The sequence below is a fragment of the Grampus griseus genome (assembly GCF_964374135.1).
Source record: "Grampus griseus genome assembly, chromosome: 1".
NCBI classification, from domain to species: Eukaryota; Metazoa; Chordata; class Mammalia; order Artiodactyla; family Delphinidae; genus Grampus; species Grampus griseus.
In genome coordinates this window covers 100,716,882-100,741,717 of record NC_139017.1, presented here as the reverse complement: position 1 = coordinate 100,741,717, position 24,836 = coordinate 100,716,882, and the positions used below count along the sequence as shown (strand labels likewise).

Genomic DNA, 24,836 nt, shown 5'->3' with positions numbered 1-24,836 from the left:
TAAAATGTTAGAATTCCATATTTATTTAAATCAATATAATAAACAGCTACAAAATTCACTGCAGGTTAGTGAAAAAAAACCACACTTGCTGATGTAGCTTCTCTTATGTGCTGTGTATGAACAAGTATTTGCTGGCTGAAAGGGTCGTCACGATTTCAACAGGCAGATATTGGTGTGTTACCCTCAGAAAAGTTACACCAATGTACATGCCAACCAAATGTAAGTATGCCCTGAATCCTAAGGCTTTTGCCAACTCAATCTGCTTTTCAGTTACATTCAACCCACAGTGAGAGCATATCATATTAAATGCCTTAGATGCCCTCATCTTATCAACTAATAAATGGACTATCATATTCATCCTGTCTGATTAAGGTTGAATAGTTTTATTTTAAGTAAAAAATGCCATTCTCTTTATTTGCTGTTTACTCCCAGACGTACTTTCTTCTCTTTCCTATCAAGTCTGGACCCATGTTTTCTCAAACTGGGACCCTGAACTCCTTCAGACCCTATCCTTTTTTGTAGCATCTCCCCTAAAATAGTCCCATTTCTGGTAAGTTCTGGCCTTCTGCTCATGCTCCTCTTTTGGGCAGCGGTCTGCAAACAGCAACCATCAGAATGACTTGACAGTCCTTACCTCATCTGACCTTTCTCCTTACCTGAGACTGTGGACCTCTCTTCTCTGGGCTTCCAGGACAGTGCTCTCTTGTTCTGATTTCCCAGGTGCTTCCCCACGTGTATAAAACACCCTAAGGGACCTGACACACTGTGGTCAGGCTGTAGGCACCAAAGTGCATTCTTTTTTTTTAAAGAAGATGTTGGGGGTAGGAGTTTATTAATTAATTTATTTTTGTTGTGTTGGGTCTTTGTTTCTGTGTGAGGGCTTTCTCTAGTTGTGGCAAGTGGGGGCCACTCTTCATTGCGGTGGGTGGACCTCTCACTATCGCGGCCTCTGTTTTTGTGGAGCACAGGCTCCAGACGCGCAGGCTCAGTAGTTGTGGCTCACGGGCCTAGTTGCTCCGCGGCATGTGGGATCTTCCCAGACCAGGGCTCGAACCCGTGTCCCCTGCATTAGCAGGCAGATTCTCAACCACTGTGCCACCAGAGAAGCCCCAAAGTGCATTCTTAAGTTCTAAGGGAAAAAACTTGAGTGTAATGGTTAAGAGTGCAGACTCTGAACCCCACCTGCCAGGTTTAACTCAGCTCTACCCCTTCTGCACTAGGCAAGGCAATCTCACTGCCCCTCAGTGTCTTCATCTGTCAAAAGGAATCATAATTTTATCTATGATTATATGTGGCCTAAAAGATCTAACCATGAAAAGTGCTTATTTATCTGGTATACAGTTAGCCCTTGAAAAATGACATTTATTTTTATTACTATTCCTAATTGGGAGCCCTAGCTCATGGAATAGTGAAATAATCACAGACATAGGTCCAAATACTGAACAATTTATTAGGGGCATGACCTCTGACATTATTTAACGTCTCTCAGACTATTAGGCTATGGGTTGAACGGGGCTATTACTACCTATTTATAGCACAGAATTGTTGATAAATGGAATCAAACAAGAAGCACAGTGCTTAGCACAGAGCAGGCAGGTACTTAGTGAATGTTAGCTCCCTTACTTTTTAGACCTGTCAGCCTGTGACCACTAATACTTCATTACACTCAAATTTAAAATATATGGCTGCACTTAAAAAAACTGCAAGTTAGCTCTAGTGATGTACAGAATTATAGTAACAAGTGGAAGCCTTTCCACAAATGAATAGCTTGGTAGCTATCACTGAAACTAAAATTACCATACAGTGAATAAGATGATTACAGTCAAGGAAATTAAAAAGATATACACATAAGTGTGCTTAATGTGTTACAGGCAGGCAACAGGAAAAGGCATTTGAAAAAAATTTTAGAGGTTTTTTGAGTCTAATTTTTTGAATTTTACGAGTCTAGTTGACACCTTATGAGTAATGAGATCAATACAATGATCTATAGTAATAGAAGATGCTAACGAATCATCATACTGCTTACCAGATTCTGCCTTGACTTTAATTAATGGCAAAAATAAAAATAAAAAAAGTTTTCAGAACACAAAACACACCTTCGAACTCCAAGTCTTTTTATAAGAAGGGTTATTGTAAAGAATGAAGGCAACTTTCTTAATGGCCGGCAAAGATGCATTTACTAACGAAGCTTCTTTCTCTGACTTCTCTTAACGCCACTCACCTTGGCTTTTAATCATGGTTTATTGGGACAGTTTTAAGTCAGCAAATATGCATTTTACATGGCCACTCACCAATGAGACATGCATCACATTTTTCGAATGCATTTTGCTTCCGTTCTGATTCCTCAAATGATGCAGTGGATTCAAAACTTTTGCTTTCACTATCTGCAGTATGGATATCCTGTTGATGAAGAAAATTTTTAAACTTGAAGAAGCAAAACACACCTCAAAATAAACAGTTCAAAGATTCTTAACTTATTAATAACGTGAACATTACAAAGTTCCAACACAATTCCATAAGAGCAAAACTCACTTCCTTTGAAGAGAAAAACAGTGACTTCGTAGAATGTTCTGGATCTCTTTCTTCTGGTGATAAGAGAGGCTTCGGAAGATAGCCTTGGTCAACCTGAGGTGCACCACCACCTGCACTACACACAGCTATATCTTGTGGCTGTAGGGACCCATCGAAGATCTTCTGTGAGTAGGTAATGAGGAACTCCACCAACCTCGCTTGATTTGAATAGTCAGCAAGAGAGGAGATGGTGATAGGAGCAGCTGTGGGTCTTGGCCTAATGAGACTTGGTCCAAATATCACCCCCAAGTTTCTGGAGTTCATTTTGTTTTCTTCTGCATGATCTACGACTCTGTGATGCAGAACACAAAAGCCTGTATTAGATTTCCTTGACAGTCGTTTACTATGGGCTGGGAAGGGTGGAGGAAAAAATGGGCTGCAGAAGTCTAGGGAAAGGATCTATTTATTTGCTTAAATACTGACCACACACCAAGTTGGGTTTCACAGTATTAGGATTAAATATAAGTAAGTAGAAGGAACCAGTACAGTTTTACCAGCAGAAATTAAAACACACCCCTAAAAGCTGCTCCCACCTTAGTAAATATATATTACATCCTCCCAAGTCCATATGCTGGAAACTTTCTATCTCACTGCTAGTCTCCAAGCCTAGTTGAGCCTAAAGATCTCTCTGCTTTATTGCCAATCCCACTGCTCAGACCTTACCTCAAGCTCTCATCACCTTTTCTTTCTCTGGCTATTCAAAGAGATCCGAACTGAAGTAAATAAATACCTCCCCTCCAATCTATTCTCCATATTGCTGCCATAAAGATCTAACAGGCAAACCTGAGCATGTTAAATTCCCGGCTAAAAATTCTTTAGTGAGTACAGAAAGAAGACAGTCGACTCATCTGCCAGGTATGTATGACTTTACCAGGACTCCTCCAGCTCACTTTGTGCTACGCTTGCTATATCCTGGCCTAACCAAATTACTTAAATGTCCTCAAAAGCAAAATGATCTCTTGTGTCTCTGTGTCTATTACCCTCTGCCTGGAATGCTCTTTTGTACATTCTCTGTCACCAAACCATTACTCAGTTCTTCAAGTCTGGCTCAGGGTTACCTTCTCTGATTCATGACCCCCTCTCCCCCATCTTCCACTGCATGTTGAGCAAAGTTCCGTCAGAACAAGAATGACGCTGCGCTGCACTTGTGTGCGGGTCTGCCCCTCAAGCTGACAAGCACAACAGATGACAGAAACCTTATATTTGCATCCTAATTTCCCCAGCCAGAGCCTGGCATATAAGTGGCATCTGAGGGAAAGATGTTGGCTGCACGAACACATATTCAATGTCTCTCTTTCCCTAACACATATTAGAAATGAAACATTCAATGTAAAAACAATACCACAAGAGTGTGAATGTACTTAATACTACTGAACTGTACACTTAAAAATGGCTAAAATGGTAAATTTATATGTTATGTGTATTTTACCACAATTTTTAAAAAACCCATAAAACCCGAAAAACTGATCAATTATCCACCCACTAATCAATGTCTGTCTTATTCAAATTCTTACCGCTTAAGATGAACTATGAGGTAATGAAGGCTGTTAAAATTTGATGCTGGCAATTGTCTTAGAAGATCCTTGCTTTTTAGAAGAATTCGGTTTATTTCTATGCACGTACTTGGACATTTTTTGTCCTCAGGATTATCCTTTTTCATCTCTTGTTCTTCATTTACATGTTGGATCTCTATTGCAAGGTCTATAAATTCCTTGTACAATCGGAATAAAATAAATGGTTCTGGTAGCTAAAGAAATAAAATTACATTAGAAATATCATTCTGCCCATTTTTTCCCTGTTAATAACCTACTGAATAGCTACTGAGTGGTTTAGCATGTTCTTTTTAGAGTAACAAGACTTAAGGTCAATCACATTTAGAAATGTACATGTCTCATCACAAGGAAAAATATTTTTCTATTTCTTTAATTTTGTATCTGTATGAGATGATGGATGTTCACTAAACTTACTGTGATAATCATTTCATGATGTATGTAAGTCAAATCGTTGTGCTGCACACCTTAAACTTATACAGTGCTGTATGTCAATTATATCTCAATACAACTAGAAGAAAAAAAATTACACCCAAGAACAAGAAAAAAAAAGAAATGTACATATGTTTGCTAGATGTGATCTATAAAGTAAATCCGATATCACCATACATTATATCTATATTAAAAATGACTTAACTGGTAATCAGTAAAACTCTAAACCTAAAGCCACATGATAGGATTTTAAAACTCTGATAGATATGCTATACCAATTACATTCATGACTGCCCCAAAGTTAGCATGATCTTCAACTATTTTATTAAAACAAACCCAGGATAATATACAATATAAGTCAAATTAATTAGAAAAAGCTTATTTTCTGTTGGTATGGGGGAGAGAGAGAACAAAAAGCTATAGGGTGCTTGTGTTTTACTCGGGCCAGACTGAAGATTAGCGAAAGACGATATGACTTACGAGAAAGAAACTGTCAACATTTTGTCATCCAATTTTTAAATACAACTTGAATTGCCATAAGTAGGTCAAAAAAAGTTCCTCTCTCAAACTGTCAATGGGCATACCACCTTGATCTGTCTACTGGCATAACTGATTTCAATGATTCCACTGCTCAGCAATGGAAAATACAGCATCTCTCTGGCTAGCTGATGTCCTACAACATCTGTGGTGAGGTAGGCACCACTTCTCCAGTTTCCCCTTCTGTTCCCAGAGAGGGGAAGCCTTGAGATTAATTTCTACCTCTACCATCTTGGTCACTCTTGGAGCTTCAGATTTACCACATGGTAATGAGTAAATAAAGGCTACTCTCTTAACACTGTAAGAATTGAGCATGGCTTCCCACACTGAAGCTTTGGTCCCATAGTATTCCTAGGATAAAATGAGAGCTGATAGTATTGGACCCCATTTATTTCCTCTCCTCCACTGAATAAAAGAAATAAAGGATGATTCATTATGAGATTAAAAGTCATTCAAAGACACTGTTTCCACTTCTCAGTTGAGAATCCTATAAAATGTGATTGAAGAGATATCAATAGTTTCCTGGGCTAATGTGGCACATCCAACATTTGTACCTAATTTCTTTCCCTCCTACCACCCCACTGAAATACAGTTAAGCCTACAGGACTGGAAGAACAGGAATGGGGACAAAAGTAACATTTCACAGGCTGAAGAGGAGGTGAACAAGTGCTGACGTAGCACTCCTGAGAAAGCTGAAATTCCAAACTGAGAACCAACATGATTTAGCGGATCCTAAGGAGACTCAGGGATTGTCAGACTAGGTCCTCTGATCTCGGGGAAGGGTGAGCTATCTGAACAGCATTAGATTTCTAGACCCTTGTCTCCACTCCATGCTCCTGAGCAATCTCAGAAGTCTGGGGATTTCTTCTCTGGGCAGTGTGAAACAGAGGGTCTCTGGACGGGCAATGCCAAGCACAAGGAACAGGTGGGCAACTATCTTAAAATAAGGATTTAATGACTGTGTGCCTGCTGAATGCAGAGATCCTGGAGCTTCTGACCTAACATGGCTCCCAGAGTTCTGGAACCATACCTGTAGGCAGGGAAAGACCTTTCTCTGGGGTATCAGACCAGCCCAAGAGCAGAGAACTAGAGATACAGACCTCAGGTACTTCCCAAACAGCTCTCCTAGATAACACTACAGTAAGGCTCAAAATCTTCAAAGCCTTCATGTATTCAAGAGCTTCTGGATAGATTTCAGTTCCCCAAGCTTTAATTTTAGGGAGACAACTATGGAAAACAGAGTCAAAATAAGTAGGAAAAAAACCAACTTGAAGGTCTACAACTGTGCTGTCAATATCGTGGCCACTATCCACATATGGCTACTGAGCAGTGGCAAGGTGGCTGCTCCAAACTGACGTGTGCTCTAGATGAAAAGTATATGCCATACTTCCCAGAGTCAGGGCCGAAAAGGTAAATGATTCATTAATAATTTAAGAACACTGATTAGATGTTCAGATAATATTTTCAATATGTTGAATAAAATATTAAAATTAACTTCACCTGTTTCTTTTTATGTGGCTACTAGATAATTTAATATTATATATAGGGCTCACATTATATTTCTATTGGATGGAGCTAGAAGCTAAGCAGAGGTAAGAATCCTCTTTAAAAAAAGTTACGAAGAGTTCAGGTAGAAGAGATGCTGCATTCAATTTAAAAAAGAATGCTATAAAAGGGACAGAAAACCAGAATTCTTGGAAATTAAAAGACGATCTCAGAAATAAAATAGTTTACAGTAGGAATGGAAGAAAAAGCTGAGGAAGTTTCTTAGAAGGTGTTAAAAGAAAACAAAAACAAATGAAATTAGGGAAAAGGGAAGGAAACTAGAGAACCACTGTGGTTGTTAAGTATCTAAATATAAGTTCTAGAAAGAAAATAGAGAGAAAATAGAGAGGAGGAAATGAGCAAGAAAATTAAAGTTCCAAGAACTAAAGGACAAGTAAGCAGAATGACAGAGCTTGTGGAGTGCCTGAAACCATGGATGAAAATACACCCACATCAAGGCATACACTGTGAAATTTTAGGATAATGGAGAGAAAAAGAAGATTCTACAAGCTTTCAGAGAGAAAACAATAGGCCACATAAAAAGAATCAGGAATGAGAAGGATTTCAGGCTTCAAAGAGAATAAAAAAACACCTTCAAATTTCTGAAGAAAAATAATTTTCAGCCTACAATACTATAAACTTTCACAGTATCCCCATTCAGGAAAGCAGAATAAATACATTTACAGATCAAACAGTTTCAAATATTTACTCTTATTCCACCTTGCTCAAAGATGGGCATAACCAAAACAGGACAATAAATAAAAAACAGGAAGACATGACACAGAAGACAGGTGTTCCCTCACAGAATTGGGTAGAGAAGAGAGATCCCAGGATGACAGCTCTTCACCATATTAAAAAGGACCCAGATGAAGAACAAAGCTCCTGAGATGGACACAATGAGGACCATCGTCACTATGCTCTCCGTAACTGTCTCTTCACTTTCACCCAAGGACAGAGAGCTTCACCCAAGGACAGAATGCAGCTGGGCTTGTCCCAGATCTTTTGTACTTGGCTTATCATAACAATGTGCTGGTTGTTCCTGTAACCCTTCCAGGAACTGCTGCCTGAGCCACTATGGCCACTTACTTCACCCACAGAAGCGTTTTCTTCAGACCTACTCCTATAGCATGCAGGTACAAGAGTGAGCAAAGAAAGAGAAAATATAGAGCAAGTCCACTCCCGACCACATTCCTGCTGAATTTACAGTACCTCGTTTATAGGATAGCCCTGCCCCCCAACTAAGGTGAACTTCATGTTCCCTGAATGCATTCACACCTTGACTAGTAACCTCCCACGATAGTTATTTTAAAATATCTATGAAAGTAAAGCCAAACTATGACCCAGACACTGTTCTATTGGCTGAATTCTTCATATAACAGTGTGAATGGTGGACTTTTCTTAAACAGCCAGATTTATGCTTTCTACTCAGTTTTCTAGAACTTAATGATATATTGTTTAGGAATACACAACAGGTATTAAAACTATTAAGAAAAGAGAGGGAGGTATTAACATGGTTAGGAAAGACCACTGGGTAGAGCTGTGGGCTACAACTGGGGAGGGGCAAACAGGGGCCTTCTATAAGGTATAGTGATATTTTATTTCCTTAAGCTAGGTGATGGAAAATGAGTTTTTACTATTATGGGTCTTTAAATTGTACATATATTTTATACACTCTTTGATCTGTACATTAATAATTGGAAAGATATTAACATGGTCTATGTCAATGAAAAAAATATGTGTGGCAAACATCAGCAAACCGCAAATCATATTTTTGCTCTATTTAATGGTAAATTTCAAGGCTAAAAACTTTACCTGTCGAAGGTATAATTTCAAGACATCACAGATGTCATGTGAACTAAATTCTGAAATGTCTACCAAGTGCATTCCATTTTCCAATGCTTGACACAGTTTTTCAGTTTTTATTTTGTTTCCACATACACGATAAATTCCCTTGAGAAGAAAAGAGAAAAAATTTTGCAAAATTCTGCTTCAGTACAAATGATTAAATGCAGACCTCTAAATATACTTAATGTCTACTTCAATTCTAAATATTTTAGGAAAAAACTAGGACCAAATGAGGTAATATTTTCCAAATAAATCTGAATAAATTCAGTTATTTAGTAAAAACTGAGAGCACTGTTCTCCTTTAGTGTCTCCTTATCATTAGAACAAATCACATTTACATTTAAAAATTTTTAATTTTAAAAGTTATAATGTACCTGTAGACACAAGGCTCTATTTTCAATCTCTGAGGCACATATTTTGAGTACAAAAGGGATGCCATCTGGTTCCTTTTTTGCAACTTGTGTGAATTCTGCTCCAAATAAGTGTATTTTCCCCAGAAGTTTCTGATGACCACAGATGATGACTAAATTTTCCAAACACTTTCGGTGACAAACAAGGAGACACTACAAGAAAATGAAAGTCTAAAATGGTTAACTCACCTTAAAGCTATTCACAACTGGACAAACTACAGGTAGAGTGGTAACAGAACAAAAATGAGTTTAAAAGGTATTACTTGTGGTGTTTGAAATACATTTACTAGCAAAATGAAATATAAAATTACAGAAATACACCGTGGTTCAATTTATTAAAAATACATTTGCAAAAGATCCTAATCGGTAAAATGAATAACAAAAAGCATTGCTCAAAGCAAAAAGCATAAAAGGGCTAATGTAATTCCAGAACGACCTTACCTCTTCGCATTCAACACCCTGGAATACCACAATGCCTTCACAGTCCCTGCACTTTGTGGGGGATCTCAGTTTGCGAAACTTGTGAGTGAGAGCTGCCTTTGACATCAAAGTTTTCTTAAATGTTCCGAGGGAATTGGGTCCTTGTAACAGAAGTAGAATAGTATGTAAGAATTGTAAGACTACAGAAAAATTATACCGTATGATACTACATTTAAAAAAATCTTTAAATAAGATTACAAAAAGCTCTTACTATAATAACAAAATAAGCATCCAACTTATAGATCTCTTACAAGGCACACATATATCAAACATTTAAGCTACGAGTAAAAAATCACCATCAGACCAATAAGATACTTCTAAAATAGCATGGCATAATGTTTCCAGAATCAGCGAATTTACAGTTATTAACATGTCCTTTATTACACAGGTGGCATTACATTCTTAGAAAATGACCCTTTGAAAGCTTGGAATAAAACTAGCTATATGAGGTTAGTGTGTCAGCATTATTTGCATTAAAGATAAAGCTATTCTCAATTCATTACAAAACTGTAAGTAATACTAGCTAGTTATCTATCAATATCCTACCAGAGGGCTTCCCTGGTGGTGCAGTGGTTGAGAGTCCGCCTGACAACGCACGGGACACAGGTTCGAGCCCTGGTCCGGGAGGATCCCACATGCCGCGGAGCGGCTGAGCCCGTGAGCCACAGCTGCTGAGCCTGCGCTCTAGAGCCTGCAAGCCACAACTACTGAAGCCCACGCACCTAGAGCCCATGCTCTGCAGCAAGAGAGGCCACCGCAGTGAGAAGCCTGCGCACCGCAACAAGGAGTGGACTCCGCTCGCCGCAACTAGAGAAAGCCCACACGCAGCAACAAAGACCCAATGCAGCCAAAAAAAAAAATCCTACCAGAGGTCAGATGTTCTTATACTATTTAAGAAAATGATACCAGAACAGGTATCTGGAGGTCTCAAATGAAGCCATTAACGTGACTTCTCTTTTATACCCTTCAGCATCCACAACTTTCCCTGCCCTCAAGAAGTACATGTATTTACTTTTCCCGCCTAGCTTCTTACACTATTTCTTTTGAAGAGGCTTTTCTCATATAGAAATTCTCATGACTAGAATGTCTCTCATGTATTGCAACACTCTGAACAATTACGTCACTATTAGATTTATGAAAGACCAAAATATCTAGCCTATTTTATCAACATGCTAATACATTTTGGCTCCAGTGGTTTTGCTGTTTATTCTTATATTTTTACTTGTAACATTTGATTAATACATTATCAACCCATACTTGTACATAATTTGTTGGGATATATTTAAGTCACCATAATGCCTTTTTTTAAATACACAGTAAAGGAATTCTTTAAATCATACTATTTTTTCCCTAATATCATGCAATGCTACTGATTCAACTGGTTTAATGGAAACTTGATTCAGGTGAGTGTAATACCAGCTTCTGAAGGGGAAGGTGGCTCTCTTTCATCCAGATCATCTGCAGAAGACATGGTTCCACTGGATGGAGTTCGTGGAAGTTTTCGGTGAAAGTCTCCTAAAAGAAAATTCATTGTAGAATTTAAGAAATGGGCAGTGACAACATTTTTTGAATAACGCAAGTCATACTATTATATTAGCTACAATGTAAACATTTGCTTCCATTCACAGACTTTGGACACAGGGGATTCTGATACTCTTGGGAACAAAAGAGGAATGAGCCAAATCTGACTTTTCCAAATAAATTTAAAATTGAGGATCACACATTCCAATGAACCTTATTGTCAACTTCTGATAGTAAGCGCTAAAGATTATAAACTCAAGGACAGGGAGTATTTTCTATTCAAGTCTTATATCTAATGTCTGACAGAATAGCTGGCACAATGGTAAAGTTGTCATTAAATGCTTGTTGAATTAAATGATAAAGAAATACTTACAATGTAACCTAAAGCTTTCTAAAATAAACAAAAATCTACAAATATAGCAATACAACAGTACCATCACATTTATGTTGCCAGTAAGACAGAAGACCAGGAACCAGGACCAATGATCCTGGCAGGGAGCAGAGCATGGGATATAAGCTGTCAGCCAAGGACTCTGCCATGTGTCTCAAAGCATGGGTGGAAGCAGCCTGACCAGGTAATGAAATGAGGTTTATTTGCTCCCTGCTGATATTACACACAGGGCTGTGTCTAAGTGGAAGGTTACACTTAACTCAAGCCCTTAACAGTCTTAAGAGTTAGAAAGGGCTTTACAAATTATTTAAACCACATCTCTCCCAAAAGATTCCCCCTGCCTTCAAACTATGCTTAAAAGGCGGTCATCTAGTTTTTGTTTTGAATGTGTCCTCCAATGACTAAGAAATCATGAGACCACATGCTGATTTTCGAACTATTCTAACTGTAAAATGACTTCCTTGTATTGCTGAGCAGAAACCTGCCACCTATAAATCCCAGCTCTTGGTCACATGTCTCCCTAAAGGAGCAAACAAGCAGGCTGACTCTCACCCTTTTACACTTCAATGTCTGAGAACAGCTGTCACGTCCCCAGGTTTCCTCTTTCCCAGGCTATGCATCCCTCAGTCTTCACCCATTTATCATGCGACCAGTTTCCAAATTTCTGTCTTTACCACATGAAGTCTTACAGGATTCCAAATAATTTAGAGCTGGCTCTAGACTGTCTCTTAATTTCTGGGGATAGCTAGAACCACTCTGTTTTTACAAAGCTAATTACAAATATTCAGTTAAATGTTTAGGACTGCATCTCCAGAGTGTCCCTGAACAGCAATAATTTTAAAGTAGGACTCAAAGTAGTTGCTGACAATCTGCCTATAAACCCCAGTACGGCATGGAAGTCATTTCTAACTTTAAATTCAAGGGCTTTATTTACATGAATAAAATTTCTGTAATATGTAGAACACCAGGCAAAAAAAAAAAGCCTTGGACTCTGAGGTAGGTTAAATCCTAACTTATCTCCCGCAGTGCCAAGATCGTAGGAGAAAGACACTTAGCCAGGAAGAACAAGACTGGGAGAAGTCTCTGGCAGAAAAGCGGAGGAGAAAGAACATCGAAAGTAATACTCTCAAGGGTTCAAGTGACACCTTCTTCTCTTGCTAGCTGTATTACCTCTGGCAAGTTATTCTCTTTGAAGCCACTAAGGGAGAGTTCAAAACATCTATTCTGCCTCTCTAAGGAGCATGAGACTATCAAAGTACCTTAAAGCACATTTATAAAAAATGAAATTATCACAGGCACAAGAACTGTTGTTAACTGTACAGTTCATTATAGTGATTAACTACAAAACAATCCAAAAGACAGATAATCACATTTACGTTCATAAAACGGAATACTATACAGCATACAGTATAAAATAAAGACAGCTTCTCATATCAATATGATCAAAAAAAAGATGCATGAAAGAAGTCACAAAAGAATAGTATGATTTCATCTGCATACTATTCCAAAGTGGGCAAAGCTCAACTAGATATAAGTACTAAAACATTTAAAATAGCCAGGGAAAGATTAACAAAATTCAGGATGATGGCTCATCTGGGGGGTGATAGAGCAAGGTTATCAAGGAGGTATACATAGAGGCCTTCTAATATACTAATAATGTTTTATTTCTTAGGCTAGGTGTTGAATATATAAGGGTTTGTTCTATTATTTTTATTTAAACTGTACACATATATGTACAAACCCCTCTCTATGAGACAGTTTATTATAAAAATAAGATAGTTATAAACAACAAGGATTTACTGTATAGCACAGGGAACTATATTCAGTATTTTGTACTAAACTATAATGGAAAGGAATCAAAAAAGTATATATATACATAAATATATGTATAACCTAATCACTTTGCTGTATACTTAAAACTAACACAATATTGTAAATCAATCATACGTCAATTTAAAAAAAAGGAAAAGAAAGTAGTTAAAAATATCCCCCTAAAGGAAAATTTTAATCTGTCATTGAATTTTCACTCTAGACTTAAATACTTATGTACCTGGACTTATAGATTCAGAATCCAGAGATCTAGATTCACTGCTTCCTCCAGTGCTCTCAGAATCACTAAACATCCCAAATGTCCATGACCTTATAAAAGAAGGACCTTTAAGAAAAGAATATTTAAAGTCAAACTTGGCTACAGACAAATTTCATAAGTGTTTCAAAACACTGACATTATTTAAAATGAGACAAGTCAAACTTCTTTAACAGTGTTAAGCAACTGACTGTAAGACAAGCACAGTGCTCACAACTGTGAATAAAACCTCATAAGGTTACAATTCAAGGCCTGATTTTTAAATTCCAGAGCTGCAATTCATTTAATGATCCCATTTAAACAATTTGATCTTTCATATATTAGTGCTCTCTTTAATGTGAAACACTACCTGATATGTCTGCACTGTTAGAGCATCTGTCCTCTTCAATCTTATTAGAGTTGTCAGGAAGGCGCACAACATCTTCTAAAGAGTCGGAAGGTCCATATCCAGGAGTGTGAGGGGTATTTGTTAACTGTTTATTTACATTCCTAAGAAAAACCCAAATAAAACTCATCATTCAGAAGCATGACTACTTTATTCTATTTTCAGGAAAATCTGTTAATTTAATGAACAGAGTAATTAAATTAACGAAATATTAGGAACAAACCATATTATACTGTTGAACTTCTTAAAAGAGAGGTGAATAAAACTTATTAATCATTTGTATTTATTATAGCTGAAACACAGAAAAAAATAGCAAAAGTACAGTCCATTATTCATATCATGGTTAAACTCTTCTGGTATAACCTGTGTGGAAAATGTAGGTTGTTAAGTTTGTGGACATTCGAAATTGATATGACCACGATTTCCCATCCTCAAAGGATTTCTAAATCTCAAAGAACCGAGCTCTGTGTTAAAATGGAAAACTTTACTCTTAAGTGAGTCGCATCTTAAATAATATTTTAAAAATTCAGAAGGTTTTAAAGTCAATTCTACCAGTGTTAGAAAAAAACATCACCTGACACCAGATAGGAAACTTAGCAGTAAAGGTTTTATGCCTTGAAATAATTTCACCTAACATTAATTCTCACCCATCAACTTTTTCTTCCTCAGCTGAATTCGTGGCCCTGACAAACTCACTGTACTCCTGGCCTGGGTCATAGAGTTTGGCACCATCACAGAGAGACTGTAAATTGTTCGCGAGGGAGGCAGCCTGCAGGTGTTGCATCTGGAAGAGGTTAACCGTTACCTGTGGGAACAGATAGAAACAAAAGGCAACGTAACTCATGTTATAGAGAATGCTGCATAAATACACATTTATTTCAAGTGACAGCACCAAGAAAAAGGTCACACAGTGAAGAGCTCAACAGTGAATCTCCTCGAGAGCACACTATGTTGCCTGACTCAGTACCAGGTCTAAATCAGAAAAATAAAAAAAGAAAGTAGTTTTAATCCAATACCTAAGAGCAATCATTTCTGGCAAAACTGGCTTTAATCTGAAACGTTTAAAAGCACAACCCTGTGTCCCTAATGGTTCACAATTTTAGGAGACAGATATGTTTTTGAGGATCCCCAGCTCTGTACTGATGGTCTGACCACAACTGTCTAAACTGAAAAACATGGGGAAAAATATTCCAATCAGAACACTGTTATTTTGACTTTCACTTCTTCAATCCTTTACAAATAGAAATGCTTTATACTCATAATGTGTCCTACAGCGCTCAGTTTTTATAATTAGGTACTATCCCGAGTCTCTTCAAAATACAGTATTCCACTGAGTTTCTACAAATGCCTAAATACACTGTCACTACTGCCACTTATAGTAACAACAACAATAGCAGCTGGAGCGTGCTTACAATATGCCAGATCCATTCTGAGAGCTGTACACGAATTAACTACTCTCATGTTCACAGAAACCCAGGCTTTGGGTATACTACAGCAAATAAACAGATGAGATCCCAGCCCTCATAAGAGTCTGCATTTTCCTGAGGGTGGTGTTGGAGAGAGGACAAACTAAGTAAATAAGATAATTTCTGGTACTGAAAACTGCTACAAATACGATATATTGTCAGGTGATGGAATATGACCAGGTATATGCTTGCAAAAAGGTACTTTGGACATGACAGTTTGGTGAAGGACTCTCTGAAGAGGTAACATCTGAACTGAGACCTGATATAAGAAAGAGCCAGTGTGAAGTTTCAGGGAGAAGACCAATCCAGACGAACGGAAGAGGCAGTGCAAAGATCCTAGGGCAAAAGTGAGTAAGAAAGAACTTGTCATGCTCAAGAAACAGATGAAAGGTCAGTGTGGCATTTCAGTTTGAGATGAAGCCAGAAGGGGAAGATGTAATCTAAACCAAGGTAAGGGGTCTGGATTTAAGTACAACTGAAGGAAGCCAGTGGAAGGTTTTAAAAGGGTGTTAAGAGCTATAACATGATCTGATTTATTTTTCTAAATGCCACTCCGGCTCCTGTGTGGGAAATGTGAATGAATGCCAAATTTCAATTGGCTTAATGTTATTTCAAAGACTGCCATGTTTCCTCTTTCATCTCTCTTGATTATACCAGATGATATGTTGAACTTCTGATTAGCCTCTAAGTCCTTTCCAAGATAGACAGGCATTCTCCAAAGATAACTAAGAGTCAGCATAAATAGTATTTGAAAAGTGCACATAAATGAATAGCTTGTTTGTGCCCTCTTTCAAGGAACATAGGAAATTCAAACTGTGGATGGTAAAGTTTAAGTCCAGCAATTAGCTACAATCAGGGAATTCTCCAGTTAATGGTAAACTGAACTTACTTTCTTGAGTAAAGGTAACTAACTGTATGTTCATTTTTAATACTTTTTAATAAGCTCTATGAATCTAGTTAGAAACACCAATAATTTAAAAAGCCAAATGAATATACTGGCATAATCGCTCATCGGCTGAATGTTTGTCTCTGGGTACTTATTAATAATAAAGACTTAAGCAATAATATATACTGGAAGCCCAATCTTAAAATCTCTTTTCCCTAAATGATTCAGCCTTCTCCCTCACCTAACAGAAGTGTTAAAGATTGAGGTCCCCATGGGGTAGACCCTACAGGACTTGCTGGGCATCTTAACTGGGGTGGCTCATGGGTACCTCAAAAACCATCATGACTCTAAGATCTTTTTGTCCCCCAATCCCTTCCTGAGTCAGGGACTTGGTCCTTTTCTTCTAGGCCCCCAATGTGTAGCACAGTGTCCTAAGTGCTTCATAAAGGCGAAATGACCAAATGAATAGTAGTAGAATGTGTTATCAGTCAAGGTCATACTGAAATTCTGCACATTTCCTGGTACTGCTAACTCAAGCACATAGGACTTCCAACTCTATGCCCAGCTTTTGTCACCTACATCTAATTTTTAGCTATTCCATGGGCACATAGATTAGCACACATTTCTCTGACAGTTGTTGAAACTGAATATGCCATAATATCAAATCAATGGGAACAGATTCTCCCATATAGATTAGCAATAATCTAAAAATTAATTTTTGTTCAATATAATTTTCTATCCTATATTTTTAAAAAGATAATTTTTTCTTGAATACTCTTTAAAACAAAAGGCAAAACTTTTGTGCTAATGTTTCCCATTCTTCAAAGCCCATTGATTTGATTAGGTCTTTAGTGACTGACTTGGTAATTTCTCCTTCCTCTCACTTAGTAATGTAATTATGATCTACATCCCATACCCTTCAGTACTTCATAATTCAAGACAATTTTGAATATTCAGGAGTAATTCTTGTTGTTCATGATATGACTTACAATTTTGCTGGGACACGAAACTGATTTGTGTATCTTTCTTAAGACAGTGAGTGAATATAACTGTGTCTAGCAACTTTACATCTCAAATAATTTTGTTTTCTCTGCAATGATATGCACAATAACATATCCTAGAGTGAAAATAAAATTCTTTTAAAAACAATTTGAGAGATGGTGTTGCAAAATAAGTCACCAAAATCCCCCAATTCTCCTGCTTTGATGGAGAAGAAAACATAAAGAAATCTGAGACAATTATGGCTCTTACCTGGGAAAAAACACCAATATTCAAGAACTCAATGTTGGATTTGGTATCTGCTTGGATCTTCATGTGAATAATGCCATATGGAATAAGTAAAACTGATTAAACTGGTTCAAAAGAACTCCAGCTAGTAAGAAATTCTGCTCACAAATATATATAGAGAAATTTTCTATAAACTGTCTCGATACATTACATGCTGTAGTGATTTTCAGGAGTTTGGGGATTTGTTCAAGTTTGGGGAACTTTAACCTCAAAGTCTACTTCATACACTGGTATGTACTGCTCTCCAATTTTTCAGATGTATTAATTCTCTCCCCCTAAATAAATGCTAAACTCCTTGAGGGCAGGTCTTACATTTCTTTTAAATAAATAGTAGGCATTAATAAATACAGATATTATATACAAAATTAGGTAACTTCTTGTTTATATCACATCAAATTAAAAGAAATCATAATTGTTGGATCACCAAATAGCATCACTTTTTAAAAGGGAGGTAGACAAACAAGATTAAGCTCATGAGAGAACTCAAAACCATGTCACATGAAGAAAAGTAATCAGATTTGGGGGTGTTTTGCCTGGAAAAAAACATCCAGGGAGAGAAGGTAATAACTACCTTTAAATATTTAAAGTACTATCTTATGGAAGAGGGATTATATCAGTACAGTACAACTTGAAAAGGTCCACAAGAAAACAGATCTTTTTTAGCTCAATATAAACATCATATTAATTTTGGAGCTGTTCAAATCCAGGCTAAGTAATCATTCAGCAAGACAGCATAGTATTCAGGAGCACAGGCTCTGAAGTTATTCAGCCAGGGTCTATCTTAGCTTTACAACTTACATGCTGGGTGACCTTGATATCAAGTTATTTATAACTTCTCTAAACCTGTGTTTCCAAAAAAGTTAATGTACAAATACATATTATAGGGAATCTTGTTCAAAATGCAGATTCTGATACCAAAAGTCTAGGCTGAAACCCAAGATTCTGCATTCCTCACAGGCTCCCAAAGGAATGACAATGTGACTGGTCCAAGGAATACATTTTGAGAAGAAAGGCTTTCTAAGCTTCAGTTTCCTCATCAGTAAAATGGAGCTTAAAACAACTGTTTTTACCTAGTAGTACTCTGTGAAAATTAAATGAGATAATGAAGGCAAAGAGCTTAAGGCACTGGCAAGCACATAATCTTAGCTATTGTTTGAGGTGAAAAGGACTTGTTAAAGGTAAAAGATTGGCTTAAATAATTTACGTGGGAATTTTGGATCCTGGGATTTTGTAATTCTTTTAAATAATTTTACTAAAATTGATTCTGTAAATTAACCACATATTAATTAATCAGAATTTGATAAATAAATGAAATACAATTTTAAACACCCAGAAACATTTTAAGGAAGACTTCTGATTCAGATGGAATAAGCTCACTTCCCAGTCTCTCAATGAATTTTCCTAAGAACCCTTGACAGAATGCATGGATTAGCTATCTGAGGGCTCTGAAAAGTAAATGGTAGCAGGTAGACTGTGGAAATAAACTACAAATCAAGGTATGTAGTACCAAAGCATACCAATTAGTGGTATGCTTCCTGTTATTTTTTTTCTGCTACTGTGTTTCCCAGCTAGTACACAGCTCCTACTCAAATAAATGTGACTGAAAGAGTGGGGGAAATCCTTTGGTTTCTTTTGTATGTTTGTTTTCTCTTCTGCCCCAGCCCCCAAGCAAGACCCAAGCCCTAAGATGGAGTCCTGTGGCAGTGGCAGTGATGGCAGTAGCAGCAGAATAGACATCTAAAAACGCTTCTCTATAAGCAGAGGGGAATTCTCTATAAGTAGATGAACTGTGGTCTGAAGAGTGAGGGGTCTGAAATTCCTGTTTTTTCTTTCTCTTTATCCTTCCCCTACTTGGCTCTTAAAGCAGCAGACTAGGTTGACTACAGTTTCCCAGCCAGAAAACATAGAAGGGAGCCCTTAGGAGTTGAAGAGTGAACCTAGCTAGATCAAATGCCTGCAAAACTTTTTAAGAATCAACATTCAATATAGGTTATAAAGAAAACCCAGAGTCATATAAGGTAATATTGCAAATGTCTAGGATATCGTCCAAAACTACTTGTCACACAAAGAACCACGAAAATCTCAGTGACTCACAAGAGAAAAGATAATAAACAGATACCAACCCTGAGATGACTCAGCTACTTGAATTATCAGATAAAGACTAAAGCAGATATTATAACGATTTCAAGAAGGGCCAACAATATTAAAACGTGGAAAGACTGAAGTCTCAGCAGAGAATTGGAAGATATAAAAAAGAAACAAGAGGAAATTTTACTACTGAAAAATATAATATCCAAAACAAAAAATTTACTGGATTGACGGTATAAAAAATGGAGATAACAAAGGAAAGAGTCAGTGAACTTGAAGCTAGATCAGTAGAACAAGAGAAAAAAAAGACTGGGGGAAAAATAGGTCCCACATTCCTGTGGGATAATAACAAAACGTCTGACATTTGAGTCTTTAGAGTCTTAGAGGAAGAGGGGAGTGTGTTACAAAAAAATATTTGAAGAAAAAATAGTCAAAAACTTCCCAAATATTGCAAAAGTCAAACTTGCAGATTCGAGAAGTTCAGGGAACCCCAAATAGGAGAAACCCAACAAAATCCACACCCAAATACATTGTAATCAAACTGCTGAAACCCAAAGATAAAGAAAAATTTTTGCAAGCAGCCAAAAAACCAAACCAAAGCAAAACAAAAAACAATGCATGCCACATAGCGGAACGCTGATTCAAATGACTATAGATTTCTCATTAGAAACTATGGATGCCAGAAGGCAGTAGAATAACATTTTTAAAGTGTTGAAAGAAAAAAACCGAATTCTATAACCAGTGAAAATATCCTTCTGGAATGAAGAAGAAGTAAAGACATTCTCAGATGAAAGACAACCAAGAGCATTCATCACCAGAAGACCAACTATAAAAGAAATGGCAAAGGAAGTTCTTTAGACAAAAGAGAAATAATACCACAGAGAAGATGGAACTTTGGAGTGAAAGAATAATAACAAAAATGGTAACTACCTGGGTAAATGTAAAGACTATTTTTCTTCTTTAAAATATGAGACTTTTGAAAACAAAAATTATAAGATTGTCTGGTGAGGTTTTCAGTGTACATAGATGTAATATACATATATCAAGCACAACCCAAAATGAGTAAAGGAACTTATATGGTGGTATAGTTTTTACATTCCACTTGAACTTGGTAAAATATTAGTTCTAAGTAGACTGAAAAGTTCATATATATATATATATACATATATATAGGTATATATATATATATATATATATATATATATAGTGCAACCATTTAAACAAAAAACACTATACAAACAGATATAATCAAAGATCCAATAGATAAATTAAAATGTATATAAGAGATAAAATTTAGATAATCCTTTTAGATAAATTAAAATATAATTCTAGTATATAAATAAAACAGATTAAATCTTTAATAGATAAATAGATGAATTAAAATGTAATTCTAAAAAACTATCAATTTATACAAAATTAGGCAGCAAAAGGGAAACAGATGAAGGGAAACATAAGGTACAAATAGAAAACAATTAAAAAATAGTAGGCCTAAATCTTAACATATATTTACATTAAACATAAATGGTCTAAACATTTCACTTAAAAGATAGAGATCATCAAAATAGATTTTTTAAAAATCAACATTGAAAATATGCTATATAAGAACTTCATTTAAAATATAGTGATTAAAAGTAAACAAATGGAAAAAGATATACCATACTAAAAATAATAAAAAGAAAACTTAAATACTTCTATCAATATTAAATAATGTAGACTAAAAGGCAAGGAAAATTACCAGGATAAAAAGAGACATTTCATAAAGATAAAAGGATCAATTCACCGAGAATATATAACAATCATTAATATATAAGCAACTGAGAGATTCAAAATATATAAAGCAAAAACTGATAGAATTAAAAATGTACAGTAGATTGAAAACTTTGAAACTCCTTTCTCAATAATTGACATAAATAAAAAGTAAATCATCAAGGATATAGAAGAAATAAATAACACCATAAACCAAAAGGAACTAATTGACATTTACAGAATACTCCAGCCAACAACAGAACACACATTCTTTCAAGTGCACACACATGGAACAAGCACCAAGATAGACCATATCCTGGGTCATAAAGCAAACCATAACAAATTTAAGAGAATTAAAATCATACAAAGTATTTCTTTCACCATAACAGAATTAAACTAGAAATCAATATCAGAAAGATATCCAGAAAATCCTCAAATAATTAGAAATTAAATAACAAGCTTCTACAATATCCACAGGTAAAATATGAAGTTTCAAGGGAAATTAGAAAATATTTTGAACTGTATAAAAATGGGAAGTACAAATTCAAAATTTGTGGGATGTAGATAACTAGTGCTTAGAGGGAAATTTAAATCATTAAATATTTGTATTAAACAGGCAGAGATCTTGATGAAACCTAAGCTTCTACCTTTAAGAAACTAAAAAGAATAGCAAAATAAACACAAAGCAAACAGAAACAATAAAAAGCAGAAATAAAAATTTAAAAAGACAACTAGAGAAAAACCAATGAAATCTAAAGCTGTTTCTCAGAAAAGTTCAATGAAATTTATAAACCTGTAGCCAGACTAACCAGAGAGAGGAAGTGAAGGAGAAGGCACAAATTACCAGTCAGGAATGAAAGAAAGGATATCACTACAGCCCACTGAGGCACTGAAAGGATAAGAGTTATGAACAACTCTACGCACATAAATACAACAACTTAGATGAAAGGGAGGGACCTAATTCCACAAAATACCAAAATTCACCTAAAAAAAAAATAACTAACTCAAATAGGCTTATATCAAAAGAAACTGAATACACAGTGAAAGATCTTCCAAAAATGAAAACTCCAAGCCCAGATGCTTTCACCAGGGAATGCCACCAAACATTTAAAGAAATAACACCAATTCTACACAGTCTCTTCCAGAAAATAGAATAGGAAGGAGCATTTCCCAACTTATTTTATGAGGCCAAAATTACCCTGACTCCAAAACCAGACAAAGGCAGTATAAGAAAAAAACTAAACAAAAACATAATACCAGTATCTTTCATTAACAGAGAAGAAAAAAAATACTCAACAAAATATTAGCAAATTGAATCCAGCAATATAGAAAAGGAACAATGCATCATAACCAAGAGCAGCTTATCCCAAGAACGCAAGGCTAGATGAACACTCAAATATCAAATGTAATCCATCATATTAAGAGACTGAAGAAAAATTATATTATCACATCAGTCAAATGATGCAAAAAAACCCTCATTTGATAAGATCCAAGATCTTCATGATAAAATTCTCAGCAAACTAGAAAAAGGGGAAATTCTTTAACATGATAAAAGGTATCTTTTTTTTTTTTTTTTTTTTTTGCGGTACACGGGCCTCTCACTGTTGCGGCCTCTCCCGCTGTGGAGCACAGGCTCCGGATGTGCAGGCTCAGCGGCCATGGCTCACGGGCCCAGCCGCTCCGTGGTATGTGGGATCTTCCCGGACCGGGGCATGAACCCGTGTCCCCTGCATCGGCAGGCGGACTCTCAACCACTGCGCCACCAGGGAAGCCCGATAAAAGGTATCTTTAAAAAAACTTACAGCTATCATCATGTTTAATGGTGAGAGACTGTTTTCTTCCTAAGATCAAGAATAAGGCAAAGATGTCTTTTCTCACACTCCTATTCAACAATGAACTGTAAGTCCCAGCCAGTGCAATAAGAAAAAAGAAAAAAAGGAATAGTTTGAAAGAAAGAAAGAAAACTGTCCCTCTTTGCAGACAATGTGATTTTTTATGTAGAAAACCCCAATGATTCTGCAAAAAACATTCCTAGAACTAATAAGTGAGTTTATAGCAAGGTTGCAAGATACAAAATCAACATACAAAAATCATTTGTATTTCTCAACACTAACAATGAATAAGTGAATTTGAAATTAAATAAGTGTGTGTATGTATGCATGCATAGATACATATACACATGTACACATAAATCATGTATGTATTTATTTATATCAATCACATTCACAACAGACCCCCAAATAAACACTTACATACATAAGCTTAAATCTAACATAACATGGGAAAGACTTACATGTTAAAAACTACAAAATGCTGATTAAAACTATCATTTACCTAAATAAATGGGAGACACATACTGTGTTCATGGCTTGGAAACTCATAGTTAAGATGCTATGTATATAGTCAATTCTCCCTAATCTGATTAAGATTTAACACAATTCCAATAAAAATGTTGGCAAGATTTTTTTGTAGATACAGACAAGCTGATTCTAACATTTTTATGAAAGTCAAAGGATCTGAAACACTCAAAATGATTCTGAAAAGAATTAAGTTGGAAGACTCAAAGTACCTGATTTTAAGACTTGCTAGACAACACCAGTAATCAACCCAGTAGTGTTCTGACAAAACAATAGACACATATATATATATCCATGGAACAAAATACAGAAACTAGAAATTGAACTACAAAAACATGGTCAATTGATTTTTGAGAAAGATGCAAAGGCAATTCAATGGCGATGGCACAGTGTCTTCAACAAACAGTATTGGAACAAGTGGACATCTGTATTAATCATGTTTTTTTTTTAAATTTTCTGTATTTTATGATGTTTTAATATCTTAAAAAGCTTGCTGGCTGGGGAGAGATTGCTCCTCCCAATGCTAGCCAATTCTTAGCCGGGGAACATGCATGTCTTTCATATGCAACTCCAACCATCTCTATCTAACTCTCACACACCAAGCCAATATTTCCCCTTACCCTAACTCATCCCAGGGCCAGGTACCAAGCAATTGCACACCATCCCTATTCCCTAAAGCCCACTGAAATTACACAAACGAGCCAATCCTTTATTGCTTATCCTGTCCTACCTTGCCTTTCCCCAGAAACCCCAATAAAGGCTTTATACTCAACTCTCCCCTCACTCCTGCTTCTGCTTCACCAAACCTGGTACCTTTATGGCCCTTTGTGGCATAGTGTGTTCCCTTCTCTCAGGAAATCTAAGTAATTCATTTTTCAATGACATTGACCTCTCCATGTCAACATTCAGTCACCTCTATAAATTAAAGTCCTGTGGGTATAATTTTTTTTTTTTTTTTTTTTTTTGCTGTACGCGGGCCTCTCACTGTTGTGGCCTCCCCCATTGTGGAGCACAGGCTCCGGACGCGCAGGCTCAGCGGCCATGGCTCACGGGCCCAGCCGCTCCGCGGCACGTGGGATCTTCCCGGACCGGGGCACGAACCCGTGTCCCCTGCATCGGCAGGCGGACTCCCAACCACTGCGCCACCAGGGAAGCCCGTGGGTATAATTTTAATACAACACCCATATGCAAAAAATGAATTTCAACCTATACTTCACACCTTCTAAAAACATTAACTTAAAATGGATCATTTC

The 24,836-nt window shown here is 36.5% G+C and overlaps 1 protein-coding gene across 4 annotated transcripts in view; it reads right to left on the bottom strand.

Moving 5' to 3' along the window:
* Positions 1–24,836, bottom strand: part of ARHGAP29 (Rho GTPase activating protein 29) — a 76,478-nt gene that overhangs the window by 2,720 nt on the left and 48,922 nt on the right. For all 4 annotated transcript variants that reach the window (XM_082656007.1, XM_082656006.1, XM_082656008.1 and 1 more), the window contains 10 exons: positions 14,401–14,558; positions 13,718–13,857; positions 13,333–13,437; positions 10,787–10,885; positions 9,332–9,471; positions 8,855–9,043; positions 8,448–8,585; positions 4,086–4,318; positions 2,533–2,863; positions 2,292–2,400 (listed from right to left, as the gene is read on the bottom strand). In XM_082656007.1, coding sequence (XP_082512133.1) covers positions 2,292–2,400; positions 2,533–2,863; positions 4,086–4,318; positions 8,448–8,585; positions 8,855–9,043; positions 9,332–9,471; positions 10,787–10,885; positions 13,333–13,437; positions 13,718–13,857; positions 14,401–14,558 — 1,642 coding nt within the window. The remainder of the gene's footprint in view (positions 1–2,291; positions 2,401–2,532; positions 2,864–4,085; positions 4,319–8,447; positions 8,586–8,854; positions 9,044–9,331; positions 9,472–10,786; positions 10,886–13,332; positions 13,438–13,717; positions 13,858–14,400; positions 14,559–24,836) is intronic.